The sequence below is a fragment of the Sphaerodactylus townsendi genome, linkage group LG08, assembly GCF_021028975.2.
Source record: "Sphaerodactylus townsendi isolate TG3544 linkage group LG08, MPM_Stown_v2.3, whole genome shotgun sequence".
In the NCBI taxonomy this organism is placed as follows: Eukaryota; Metazoa; Chordata; class Lepidosauria; order Squamata; family Sphaerodactylidae; genus Sphaerodactylus; species Sphaerodactylus townsendi.
In genome coordinates this window covers 54322574-54337324 of record NC_059432.1, presented here as the reverse complement: position 1 = coordinate 54337324, position 14751 = coordinate 54322574, and the positions used below count along the sequence as shown (strand labels likewise).

The 14751-nt window shown below is 40.9% G+C and overlaps 1 protein-coding gene across 1 annotated transcript in view; it reads right to left on the bottom strand.

Moving 5' to 3' along the window:
- Window positions 1–1064: 1064 nt before the first annotated feature.
- CCDC186 (coiled-coil domain containing 186) overlaps window positions 1065–14751 on the bottom strand; it is a 44201-nt gene continuing 30514 nt past the window's right edge. Inside the window, exons 10-16 of the mRNA XM_048505858.1 lie at window positions 13521–13663; window positions 10625–10880; window positions 9200–9389; window positions 9028–9108; window positions 8314–8524; window positions 5999–6218; window positions 1065–4033 (exon numbers count right to left, since the gene is read on the bottom strand). Coding sequence (XP_048361815.1) covers window positions 3950–4033; window positions 5999–6218; window positions 8314–8524; window positions 9028–9108; window positions 9200–9389; window positions 10625–10880; window positions 13521–13663 — 1185 coding nt within the window. The 3' untranslated portion in view covers window positions 1065–3949. The remainder of the gene's footprint in view (window positions 4034–5998; window positions 6219–8313; window positions 8525–9027; window positions 9109–9199; window positions 9390–10624; window positions 10881–13520; window positions 13664–14751) is intronic.

The window sequence follows — 14751 nt, the reverse complement described above, 5'->3', positions numbered from 1 at the left end:
GCAAGAAGTCAGTAATAGTGATGTATATTGATGTAACACAAAGATACTGGCAAGTACTGTGCACTCCACTATTTGTACAAGCACAGCCAAAGTACCTAATTTGGTAGCAGGCACAAAACTCAGTGTACTGAAAAGCCTGGCTGTCTATAGAGTTTGTTTAGAGCTGCATGTATGAAATGGTATGTATGTATGTATGAAATGGTGTTTAATGTCGTTCTGTGATATTTTAATAGAATGCAGTTGTTTGGGTTGCAATTTTCAGTGGGAGGCTGATGGGGTAGGGGTACCTTTGAGGTGCAAACTTTTCAAGAGAAAATGATATGGGTCCCCAGCATCCACCCAATGGCTACAATCAGTAAAAAAAACCCTAAAAACTTTAAAATGATGACAGGACTGATAAAAAACCTATTTCGCAAAAATATAGATAAGCCGAACAACTCATTTTTCAAAGCGTTCTCAAGTGCATGGTGGCTACATGAATAAATACTGTGACAGACCTATCAGAAATACCATGAGGTGCATATTCCATACAAACACAAACAAACCCAAACTCTGTTCTCTAATACAGAAAAGGCCAGAACAGAAAGATGCCCCCTAATTAAAGGAGAAGCTGCTGCAAACAATAAAAACACAGAACAATGCCATTGCACATTTCCCCAGTTCCATCAGGCTGCTCGTCACTCCACTGACAATCTGCCTCAGAAGAACAATGCAAGTGTTCAAATTACATAACCATTTCACCTATTTGTCTGCGTTTATACAAAGCAAAACCTACTGGTGGAAGACATCCACTGGAAACATTCAATTTTGCTGTATTTGCAGTGCCTGAGGCCAAGCAGTTACTAGCACACAAGGACACACACAGAGGTGGATGCTGCATTCCTAAGGCTGTTTTCATACGAACAAAGGCAAGCAGCATTAGGTATTTCTGTAGAAGCAATGGAAGATATGCCTTCCTTTTACCATGTGCGTGCACGCTCTCTCTCTCTCTCTCTCTCTCTCTCTCTCTCTCTCTCTCTCACACACACACACACACACACACACACACTATATATATATATATATATAGGAATAGAATTCTTAAAAAGAGCTCACCATGGTCAATGCAAGTCTTTCTAAGCCTTCTCCTCTGCGTCTCTGTCTTTCTATGGAGTTTAGGCAGCAAAAGACTATATCCTGGTATGGTCTCATGAAGTTTTTAGATGTACTTTTAGCTCTAAGGCATGCACCACTTGGCACGCCTTTGCAATGGTGGTTTTGTGACACTATATCACAAGTCAAAACAGATGAGACCCTGGAAGACCTGCAACAGGATCTCAAAAGCGTTTTATTTTTTGTTTTTGGCCTTGGATCCAAACCATGCAACTGAAATGTACTTCTAAAGGACGCCAGGAGATCCAATGTCTCCCGCCTACCTAGTGTGGCCCTACCATTCCACATTTGGGTGCAGCAGCTACTTCACATAAATTGCTCTTCAAAGATCAGACCCCATTCTGAACAGAAGACAAGCCCTGTAAATGCTTCTTAAGTAATGTTCTCAGTAAACATAGCCCAGGGCTCTGCTTTTCTCTAGCACTCTTTTCTCCATCCTTAATATTCTAGTGCAGAAACACAACGCACACTGAACTAGTTCTCTCAGGTGAAAAGGAAGTCCTTTCCCCAAGGTCTATACAGCACAAGAATGGAGGGAAGTTTCACACAAGCTTCAGTGCAACCACAACTTTTGAAGCATGCAGCTAGGATTCAATTACAGATGCTCAATGATACGGAAAATAAATACAAAATAAATACAATGATCCTAAAAATACAAAATAAATACAATCCTATCATACAACTTGACAGACAGGCGTCAAGGTGGGGTCACCTCTGAAGTCCCAGTCCTTTGATTAAATAGAGCTACCCACTTGAATCAAAAGTGGCTCCTTTTTACAGGTTTTTAGAGTTTCAGTAACTCTAGCCCTAATTTATACATGATGAATTAAAACAAAATTTAGGAAAATTTCTAAGCTTATTATATACCACAGGAGGGTTTTTTTAAAAAGAAAATAATATGCACAGGGTGATATTATGCATTGAAAAGTAAATATGCTCTGCTACTGTAATGTTGCTACTGTACACACGTATCACTTCCAGAAAAATATGAAATGAGTGGCTTTTTAAAAAAATACAAACTCTAGCACTATATACATGTTTATACAATGACTGTTTCATTTTGGAGTGCAATTAAAACCATATACATCCAAGGTGCGATGGAATAATCACAGGCAACAATGTAAACTATTCAACTGGCATTTTTGTACCTGGAATAATAAATCAAAAAGAATATCGCAATTGGTAGGAAGGTTGTTGGTTTTTGCAATAGGAGCAGGAAAAGTTAAAGAAAACTGAAACACGCCCCCCCCCCCCCAATCAAAAATTAATCGACAATTGAAATGCAATTTTAAAGCAGTCACATTTGTTTTTGGATTTTTTTTTGCTGCAGAGTGCTTTGGGACAGTTTTTACGTTTTAACAAAGCAAAACACAGAAAAGTTCTTAATGTTTTCATTCACATTCACACTAACCACAGAGTCTTTGAAAAACAGCACTGGGTTTTGTGTGGATGTGAGAGAGTTTGCTCAACCAGCCAGGACAAGCATGAACCTAAATATGCAGGATTTGTGTAGGTAAGTCATACGAATCAACTCGCCACCGAGAAGGAGAGGAACCCTTTTCCTTGGAAACACAGACACATGGTAGTGATTGCCAAGCAAGAGAGAGCAGGCAGTAAGGCTAAGCCAGCAGCACCTCATCTTCTCTCTTCCTAACAGATTAGAGCCTCTCATTAGTTCAGTGCGTTATGTCCACATGCCAGAGTACTCCTATGCTTAACTGCAGCTAATGTTTTAGATATGCACTTTTGAGATTGGGAACATCACATTCAGCATGGATGTTGTGTTCTCATTGTAGTCAATAGTAAAAGAAAACACATGTGCTCACCGCTGCAACAATTGACAGTGAATGACTTTTCTGCCCACTCCATGAAAAGCCTGGACACAGTCATTTGTAGTGTCAGACACACCATGGCGCTCTCTTTTGCAAAAGATTGCCAGCGCCACCCTCCCTTTCCTTCCTCTGCTCCCCCCACCCCCAGAATACAACAATGTCATGTGTTAGTACTTTATCATCCATATTTGTTCCGTAATGATATGTTTGGTCACTGTTTTCATATCAGGTTACAAGCATGCTCCCAAAGTTCAGAGTTATTGTTAGATCTCCAGTTTCACACTTTGTTACAGATTCATGCAGCTGTCCACTTGGAGTCAGCAACCTATTGTGCCCATTAACTGCAGCATTCAATATACTCTATTTTTAAAAAGTCATAAAAGAAGAGTCAAAAGAGATCTCACAAATGCTCCCTTCTCAGCCTGATAAAGTATTTAAGATCATGTTCTAGGAGTCTATGATGAAGCCCTTTCCCTGCATGTTATACATTTTTTAAAAAATTAACAACCAACTTAAACAAGCCTGTGTTTGTGAGAACACATATGCCCTAATAGGCAATAAGTTCAGTACATCCAAGTCCCACCCACCCCAGCAAAAAGACCAACCCCTCCTCACATGTATATTCTTTTCAAACTTCTTTACAGAGTATTTTAATTGCACATAAAAAAAGAAGGGTCTGAAATATTAGGATGATTCTTAGCACAAGGCTGTAAATGCTGATATCTAATTGCAGCCAAAAGTGAAATAGGTGAATATATTGTTCGCAAGTAAGTTTATCAAAGTCTCCACCACTTCGCGCAATGCAGGCCGTTTGGGCCTAGATCTTGCAAACCTGGCTCATGCACATGTGTCCAACTGCATCATTACAGCTACAGCACTCACAGAGGACACTGGCAGACAAACAATTCCGACACCAAGAGGGTCCGGTGCACCTGCTTCTTCTGCCTTCTTGGTCTTGCTCTCAGCTATGTCGCCTTCAGCCTCTGTTCCAGTTCGTGCTGCTGCTTAATTAGTCGCTCTATTTCTGTTCCCAGTGTTTGCAGATTTTCCTTTGAAGAAAGAAAGAAAGAATCAGTGTACTATGCAGTATTAAATATAAAATCACTTACCATGGTAAATCGGTAGAAAAGAAGAAGCCCAGCAGCACCTTAATTAGAGAGGCTGTTGAAATTACTGTTAATAATGAAGCTCAAGGCAATGCATTCTCCTGGACTGTAGAAGAAGAAGAGTTTGGATTTATACCCCACCTTTGTCTCCAGTAACGAGACTCAAGGTGGCCTACAAACTCCTTTCCCTTCCTCTCCTCATAACAGACACCTTGTCAGGGTGGAACTGAGAGTTCTGAAGAACTGTGACTAGCTCAAGGGCATCCAGCAGGAATGTAGGAGTGTGGAAACACATCTGGTTCACCAGATAAGCCTCCACCACTCAGATGGAGGAGTGGGGAATCAAACCCGGTTCTCCATATTAGAATCCACCAGCTGCTAACCACTACACCACGCTGGTTCTGTAGAGACCTAGGATTCCTGTCTCATTACCATTCCTGGCTCCTTGCATATCACACCTAATTTAATCATGCCAGCTTGTTATTGTCATTGGGTGTCTGAATTCACTCTTCTGTACTTAAGAACAGCTGGATTTACATTCTAGCTGTGTCTGAATTTCTGTGTCTGTGTCTGTGTCTAATTAAATTAGGTGTAATATGAAAGCAGTAGTAGGCATGAGGCAACTGGCAATGAGAGAGGAATCCTAGGTCTCTATTCAGTCCAGCAGAATGCATTATCTTGAGCATTACTATCAGTTGTAATTCAGTAGACTCTAATTGTTATTGGATTCTTGCTCTTTTCTACTCCTACAGATAGACTACTCATTGTGACCTGGCTACCCATCGTGAACCATGTCCATGGTAAATCAATTTATGTCTATTTCCAACTAAAGGTAGCATTTATCTATTTTGATTTGTGACCACATTTGCAGACACACGCATTTGTAAGAGAAAAACAACAGATTGAAAAATATTTTATTTTCAGATAATGCAGTTTTGCTCCAAGTATACCTAAAACATTTTATTGTCCATCTGGCATGTTCAGGTATGTAGTCATATGCTGTTACTTGTAAAAAGCCCTTTCAGTAATTATCTGAAATGTTCTATTAGGTTCTTTTGAGGTGGGGAAACCTGAAGAAACCCTTTAAAACCCCCAGAAACAAATACTAATAAGGCAGGGTTATGTGTCGCTTAAGCCAAGGTTGGGGAATTATGTACATTTCAAGAGCATTTCAGTTTCAAATTCTGAAAAACTTTTCCACATATAGGTTTTCTAAGAAGTTCCATGGTACCATAATTTACTTTCCTGGTGTTTCATCAATTAGTTTCAGAACCAAATTTAAAGTCCTTGGCATCGCACATAGGTGATTTTATAGTGCAGCATCTCGGCTGGATTACCTGTCCACTTTAAATTATTTTCCTTTTGAGATTATCGAGCAAGACCATGATCCACACTCTATCTATCCTGGAGATAAGTAGAGGATCAATATCTGGAATGCTCTTCCAAGAATATGTCATACAAAGTTTCAGATGTAGTGGAAAAAACCCCCACAACTTTATATATTTGGATACTGAAAGTTAATTCTTCTATGTCCCACAGAAAGCTACTGGATAAATTAGTCACAATTATTAAGTTAGTCACCACCTGTATATTCTTGGTTATTTATTACTGGTTTCAGTGATAGCAACAGCCAGCCAATTCTATATGGTTACTCAAAGGTAGCAAAATATTCCAGTTATCCGGGTATCTAGTTATGACTAACTTCAAAAAATTTGAGGAATGTGATTTTAGGAAAATCTCAGCTCAATATTTTCATTACTACCTGTATGCATTATGTGCTTTGTTAACTCCTTTTTCACCCTGGAACTGGATGACATAATTATGATAGAAAATATTACAAAGTGAAATAAAATACATCAGGAGATTGTCTCCTGCTGTGAATCCTCCTGTGGGAATAAAGATGCTCACCTTCAGAGTTATGTTCTTCAGTAGCGTATCTTCAAGAACGGCCTGAAGCTTCCTGTTTATCTCCAGAGAGAGTTCTAATGTGAGCCCACTGTCCGCTGGGTGAGATGTGTACAGGGAAGCCATGATCCCACCACGTCTGCTTAAATGCACTTTGTTGAAGTCAGAGGCCTCGGAGGACAAGGTGCCAGCTTCTTCCCTTAATATGTAACTCTGTATTATTCTGTATAAAATAGCATAAAACAGTGGTTTCCTAATTCAGAAAGGATTGAATTACAGAACAGCTTCAACCTTTCAAAAACCTTTTTAGATGGGAGATTCATTGCACCATCTTGTGAAGGAAAAAGCTGTGCTATTTCCCTGACATCGTTATAGCAGGTACAGTGCTACATCAAAACATGGTATTTTGGATTTTAAAATCTCCTCCTCCCATAGGCAGGGGGGGGGGGTGCGGAGGGGCAGGAGCCCTGGGCGCCATTCCCACAGGTCATGTGGAGTGTATTCGGCTGCCTAGGAGTGAGGAGTTGGAGAAGCACTGTACTGCTTGCCACCTTCTCCTCCTGTGATCCATGTCAGTACTCCCCACTTCCCCTCACTGTCCTCCCCACCCTGACTCTGCCATCCCAACATGGCTTCCCCACTGAGAAAGAGCTGCAGAGATCATGCCAGGAAGCAGAGTCCAGGTGAGGGAATCCTCAGACTGAGGATTTCCCGGCCCCCCCTCCACCTCCAATTCCTTGAGGAAGCCACACAGGGGTGGCAGAGTCCATTCAGAGGAATCTACTGACCCTGTGTGGCCTCTGCAACCCTTCCTAAGTGAGGTCACTCTGGGAAGGCAGAGGGTTGCTCGGTTCGGCATCCCACCCCCGTGGACTCTGACACACCACCCTAGGGAAGTGGTGGAGAACCTATGGCACTCCAGATGTTCATGAACTACAATTCCCATCAGCCCCTGCCAGCATGGCCATGCTGGCAATTGGCCATGCTGGCAATGGCTGCTGGGAATCGTAGTCCATGAACATCTGGAGTGCCATAGGTTCGCCACCACGGTCCTAGGGCAACTTCCACAGCCATTCCTCTCTTTCCCTTCCTCCCTGCAGCTATGTAGGTGCAGCCGATCATATTGTGGGATGATCAGCATGGCCGTGAGGGTTCATTTCTGTTCATAGCCTGCGCAGCTACATGTGTTGCAGGAATTTTTTTTAAAGCTTCTCTGTGCAAAGGCACAAAAGCAACCCTGATGGTTTCCATGGGCTCTAATTGCTGCCTGCACGGCACGCACGTGAACAAGAAAAAGAAAAATAGTTTCTTTATAATGACTACATCCTGTTATACATTTGCTGTTCGGAAAAGACCACTGACCGTTTTTGAAAACTGAAAACAGATGCTTGTATTAAACTTGATAAGGCTACAGAAATATCTTCAGATTCTAATGCTTCTTTTTGGTATACACAAAAATATTTTCAAAATAGATAATACAAAACTGTATCAGGTACAAGTCACATCTAGTTAGGGAAAGAATAAGCAACAGCTAGCCACCATCAATTAAACACTAAATTATAAACCAAATGTTTTAATCTGGCATCTGCAGTTTGAAACAGAAAGGGCCAGGGGCATAGTGGAGGGGAAGGAACTTTCATAACTGCAAGGCTACCATAGACCATGCCCTGCCCTTCAGACACCCTTTTCAACTCGTATGTGGCTGTCTATAATAATCATGCGCAAAGGCGTTGTACACACTGACACAGTTAATGCAAACAACTGTTTTTAGGAGTGGAAAAAGGTGAAGACCTTAAACACCTGCCAGCAAAAGCACTGGGAAGAAGTACTTTCAAATTTTCCCAGTAGATAATTTGCTAAGATTCAATTTTCATGAAAGGTAGCAATTAGTAAGAGCTGAAAATTACCATGGAAGTATTTTCAGCAATCACTTCATAGCAGGGGGATGGATTTTTTTGGATTCTTTTAAAAACACCGCAGCCTATTTCACACACACAATCAGATTTGAAATACTGAAGTTTATTAACATCTCTATTTTAGCTTAATTCTACAGTTAAGTTCTATTTACTTGTTGGAGACTTTTTAACAAATTAGTGCTTATGGCTAAGAGACGGCTTTTTCTCATCACAGAATCAACCTTCCCAGCCTCACCACACTAGATAAAGAAACATTTTGGCCTTCCCAAAATGCACAGAATGATTAGGCCTTGAATAAACTTGTTTAGTGCCTCAATATTGCTACTTTTTGTATTGTTTAGTTTATCATTCTTATTACTGTCTATACAGCTGATTAAGACATGAATCAAACTTTACACATACTTAGTTTTTTTCCTGATTTCTTCCACCAGCTGTTTGATATGATCCTCCATGAATTCCATCTTTTCATTTTTACGAGCGTGAGCTTTCTGTAGCCTTACTATTCTCTCAATCAAGATGGTCTTGTCCACTTCTGGGAAGTTATCCACTGCTACTGAAGAGCCAGTGTTTTCTGGCGACCGGTCTTCATTGCTACTTCGAGCATTCAGAGATCCTGTCAAAACCAAGAACATTTTACCGGCAATGCTCAGTTGTACATCTAAATGGTTGGACTTTACAGAGAAACTCACAGAGGGGTTGGTGGAGTGAACTGATCTGGAGAGGCAGCGTATAAATAAAATATGTAAATGTAAAGCTTTTCACAAATCGAGCAGATGAGATAATTTCAGAATTAGTACAACGTAGAGAAGCTAGATTAGAACAAAGGAGGATCAGCAATGAATTTATGGGAAATTCTGGATCAGTCACACTCTCTTGGACAAATCTACGATCACAGAGTTATTGTGAGATAAAATAGAGAAGAAAATAACTATGGATGTTCCCTGAACTCCTGGTTAAATATGTAACAGATTAGCTAACTGGGATGGGGTTCACAAGAAACCTCCACCAAATGTAGATTCAAGGACATTTCCCCACAGGAAATTAACAGCTATTGAAAAACAAAACAAAAACAATACAATATACTTTAGCAATTAAATCAGCAACAAAAGTGCCTACCAGATGAGCTGGAACGACTTCCCATACTGCTGACTTCTTTGTCATAGGTGCCATTTTCAAGCTGATCCAATTTTCTTCGGGCTAAAAAAAAGAACAAAACATCTTTGATGAAACACTAATGTTTAAATCCCATGTTAAAATCCACAACATTTAACATATGAGAAGGTTTAACCTTGCTGAAGTTGCTTGGTAAGGTCTTTAAGATTTGCTGCATGTTTTCGTTTCTGAGTTGTTAATTCGTCTTTCAGCTCATCTGCCAGAGTATTCACTCCTGCTAAGGCTTTCTGTTGAGAACTCAGTTCCATCTGCAGCTTCTCAACATCGTCTTTGTGACGCTGCTCCTCCTCCTGCAATTTATTTGCCTGGATTTATAAAACAAAACACCCCATTACATGTATTTTAAACATACTTAACGGTGCACATTTTGAAAATGCAATTAGTGCAATACATTTAAGACACATTTTAAATTCCTTTTTTTCTAGCAAATTATTATTACTGGTGTGGACTTTGAACGGTCAGAGAATACAGAGGATTAACTGCGAGTCTACTGCAAGTCAGGTGGAAGACTAGCTTAGCTGCTAGCCAAGTCTTAGAGACATAAGCAGCGCCCAACATCATAATCTGCACAAGACAGGCATTTCCTTACAACCAAGGAGACACTTGGGGCTCAGCTTTGAAGTTATGCCATGCTAGACATCCATGCTCTGTTGTGAAATCTCATTTCTAGAATTCCTTCCTGTACCCATTTGCTTGATGCCTCTGTGGCAAAACTTCAGGCATCAGGTGATTTTAAAAAAACAATCTATCCAGGCTTTTATGTGTTCTAAAACCAACTAACTTCTGGCTTGTTGCTGCAGTAGTACTGCACGTCTTAGCTGTGAAATCTTTATTTTAATGTTAACAGTTGCTCCTTTTCATATTGTTTTGTATCTTTTAATTGATGATCTTGGATATTTTTATATATTTTCACAGTCAGGTCAGGAGCAGATCTGTAATCACTGTGCAACTGTATGAACTAAGAGGAAGTTAAACCAGCCTAAAGCAATATCTGAAGCTCAGGTAGCACACAACCATGGTTAACACTGGGTTGCATGTCCCCGTGGGAACAGACCATTTTTGGAATGGGTGTATGGTTATGGCTCATCTCTTGCCATAATCCTTAACTGTTTTGTTTCAGGCAGACTAAAGAGTCAAATCACATGAAGATCATGCAAGTGGCAGATATGGCTGTTCTACACAGTTCACACTACGTTTGTCCTATCTGGATATTTGAAACTCTGTCACAAGAAAACATCTTCCAAGGTTAGGTGAAGCCCTGGACTGAAAAAAAAAGGTTGTGTCAACATGGTGGCAATCCAACACCTGGTTGACCACATGTGGTAAGACTAAGCAAACTGGTCCAAAGACAAAAACAAACTGGTCCAAAGACAAATCACACTTTGCCGTTTCTCCTCAGAGAGAAGGAAACCTTACAAAAATCTGGTCTGGTTGTATCACTTCTGTTAATTTCTGTCCTTTAAGTGCTGATGTATACAAGTCTGCAACCTGAACAAAAATACGCACGCCATCATTAACAATCATCCACATTTCCATTTACCAGCTCATCTCTCGCTTGCCTCACAAGTTCCAGCTGATTTTGTGACTCTCTCTCACTGTAGGTAAGTTTGTCAAGCTGCAGCTGTAAGGAATTGGTCTCTGACTGTAGCTGAGCATTCTTACTGGTCAGTTTCTCAGTGAAGACCAACAACTCAGACTCTCTTTTCCGGCTGCCATTGATATCCTTCTGGAAGTCGATAATCAGAGAGTTGAGACTGTCCACTTCTTCCTTCAAGGAAGTAATATCTTCGCCGTCTCTGTGGAATCATATATAAACATTCAAGATGTGATAAGAGTTTAAATTTGCCATTCAAATGCTCGTTTCTGGTTGTTCTATATTCCAGACAAGCAAACCTTGTAAACCACCAAGCTGAACACAACTTACTTGCTCTGCGTATTGTGGCCTGATAGCTGCTCGACACTTTCCTCTCTACACTTCTGCAGTTCCAGGTAGGCAGAAAAAAAGGTTTAATGAGTGCCTGCTGGGACTACCCTAAATGGTTGATGAGCTGTGTCCAGCCTAGCAGGGCAAAATCTGCAGAAGGCTGCTGTACTACTGTGGGAGATCCACTATTTTCTTAGGAAATCATTACTGCAAAAAACAATGAAGTTTTGTATTTCACTGTCTTGACGGCATACATTTAACTCTAACTTTATCATGAGGATATGTCTCATTTCAGGATTCATTGATTGTTAAAGATGTTACCCATAAATTTCACACTGCAGTCATTGTTATTTCACACTTCCTGGAAAAGGCTAAAGGTGCAGTGATTATTGGCACCAAGTGATATTTAAGGAAATGCAAATTGTGAATCCTGCAAATGCTGGGGGAATTAGACGACTGTTGAAACATTGCTACATCCCAGATAATGATCACTTACAAGTGCCATGGGCTGTGTGGGTGGTTCTCTGTTTATATGACGCTCGCCTATAGTCCATGTGCAACACATAAAATACTGAGAAAGCAGAGAATAGTCCTTAAATGCCAGGTTGCACCCTTTGGGAACAAGACTACACTCAGATATTTGTATTCCTGTTCCCCAGAAGTTAAGACTGTCTTTTAAAATACAAAACAATGTTCATAAAATAAGCTCGCTATAATTCGGTGGGATCAAACTTGGAATGCAATTGCATTTTCTTTCCCTTTCTTTCCTTAAAGGAAAAGCCAACAGAACCAGTCAAGATGTAAATAGAGGCCTGTATCATATGCAGCACAAGCAGAGCACTACATAAATGGCAAATTTCCTGCCTCCTCTATCCCACCAATCATCTGTAACCTGCCCCCCGCCCATCTGATTCTGTTTGGGGCAGTGGACCCACTGGAAACATGACAGAGGGATTGGGGAGGGGGTTGTGGTGAGAGGGAAGCAGCAAAACATGTCCCCTCCTTCTTCCACAAGCAGGAGTGACTACAATGAACATCAAGGCAGCTTAAGTGCTAAGTAAGTGGTATGTATCCACTGAAGTATCCTATCATTCCACTGAGCAAAGCTTGAAGCCTTCCTCCAACTTAAGTGGCTCTTCATCCAATTGAAGAGACACAAGCTGGAGAAGTTCTTCCTACCTAAAGCAGGATACATGGAAGAGTACAATGGTGACAAGGCAGTGGACTTAATATGAGATCAGGGCAATAAGCAATGGCAAATTGTTAGCGAATAACTGACAGGGCAGGAGAAAAAGAACGTACTAAATAAGGTCCTATTTGTTATATTAATTTTTTGTGTAATTGCTCCAAGTAGCTACAGCAGGGTAAATAAAATCATCCCAATTTAATACATGAAAGTTATGATAGGTCAAACTAAAGAAACAGCATATTATTTAAAACTACCACATCAAAGGACCAATACTATAGTTGGCATTTCGCCGTGGTTTTGCTGAACCCTTGCTTTCTTTATGCACAACCTCCTAGATCATCAAAGCAACTTCAAAGTGTGAGCATGTAGCTTTAAATGCTAACATCTTAATTAGCCAGACCAGGAGTCCCCAACCTTTTTCAGCCTGAGAGAATCCTCGTAATTCTGACACAAAGCAGTGGGTGCAACCACAAAACAAGAGCTGCAGGAGTTGAAGCTAACTACACAGATGACACCAAAGTACAGAGGAGAAGGAGGGTAGTTCGAAAAAAATTACAAAGTGAAAGAGGAATGAGAAAGAATAAAAGAAATGCGATGGTGGTAGTTGCTGCTAAAATAACGCTATTTCAATCTGCACAGCCAATCAGATCCTCAATAGGCAACCAGAAGCACTTCTGTGTAACAGCTCTATCTGGCCTTACCCACTGTCTAAAAACATCTGTTGTCTGTGGACACCATGTTGGGGGCTCCTGAGTCAGACTGTACCTTCCCCCTCTCAACTTTCGCACCCTCAGTTTGTCATTACCCTGATATTCAACAACAAATGTTTCCATTGGGTCAAAGTTGGTGCTAATCCTAGAAACACCAACTGGCTAAATATTCTTTACCTCTAAAGTTAAACCATTTTTTTGTTTGCTGTCAAGTCACTGCTGACTTATGGTGACCCTGTGGGGGTTTTCTGGACAAGAAACACTCAGATGTGGTTTGCCGTTGCCTGCTTCTACATCATGACCCTGGTATTCCATGAAGATCTCCCATCCAAATACTTGCCAGGATCAAGGTTGAGAGTCTGTGGTTGGACTAAGGTCACCCAGCAAATTTCTGTGGGAGAGTGGGGATTCTAATCTGTATTTCCCAGATCCTAGTTTAGTATCTTAATCACTATGCTCTGCTGCCTCTCAGTTAGTTACCTCTACAACACATACATCAGTGGTTGGATTGCACCCAGATTCTTTGGCTGCATCAAGGCAAATTATATATGAAAAGAAGGACAAGACATTTTATAGATCCAGTCAGTAAGGCCAACAGAATTTAACTACCCACTTCATATTCTGCTCCTGAAGCTGATCTATGATTTTCACTCTGTCCAGAAGGTTCTGAATCTCAGCCTTCTGGCGATTAATAATTTCTCTATATTTTGATAATTCATCTTCTGTTCTCAATCGTTCATCCTCCAGACACTTGACCTAATAAAGAAAAGAACATATTACAGTAAACATTTATTTTTTCTGGTAGGTTTTGAGAGTGGTTTGCATCAAAGAAATATTATTGGGACAATAAGATCACTGCCAGGTGGCCTATTTTGTGTCTCAGCTTGTTTTGTCAGCTTGTTCTTTATTTTGGTTCGTCCTGTTATAATGTCTTCGGCACAAGAAGACATTCTAGATATCTGAGGAAGTGCTGAGACAAAAGCATAGCTGGTTACATCTTTTACAGCAGTGGGTCCCAAACTTTTCCAGGCTGCCGTCCCCTTGGCTCCCAGGTCATATCCCTAGTGTCCCCTGACACACACTTACAAACACAAACCTTTTTCTTGGAATTAGATCTACTGCAAATTTAAAGTAACTTCTAGCATTGTAAACACACATATATCTTTCACAAATAAAAGATGACCTAGTCAAAGGAAACCAATTTATTGAGCTGATTTAGCAATATGAAAGGGTATGTCTGCATGTCACCTGTTATGTCTTCACAGTTTTGATGGGATGGACGTGCTGGGAGCAGAGATACCAGCTTCTCAAAATCAGGCATTAAGAAGAACTCTTATATTGCTACATTCAATAATTTTCAGCCAGGGTGCTGTGTGGTTTCCGGGCTATATGGCCGTGTTCTAGCAGCATTCTCTCCGGACGTTTCGCCTGCATCTGTGGCTGGCATCTTCAGAGGATCTTCTTCTGAAGATGCCAGCCACAGATGCAGGCGAAACGTCCGGAGAGAATGCTGCTAGAACACGGCCATACAGCCCGGAAACCACACAGCACCCAAGTGATTCCAGCCGTGAAAGCCTTCGACAATACAATTTTCAGCCTGTTTCTCTGCTTGGATAGAAGCTGGGTGACTGCACTGAAGCCCCTCTCTACTAAACATGATGTTGGGAAGAGAATAAAGTACATCTCAATTTTGTCCCACAGTGCAGGATCATTTCAAAAGAACTATGTAAATGGCCACAGAAATTGCTGGCTCTCTGCCTTAGCTCTCCTCTCCCTCCTCCCAGGCAAGTAGCTTCTCAAAACAGTGTCTGGAGATCACTCTTGGTGCCTCACCACCCCCAGCT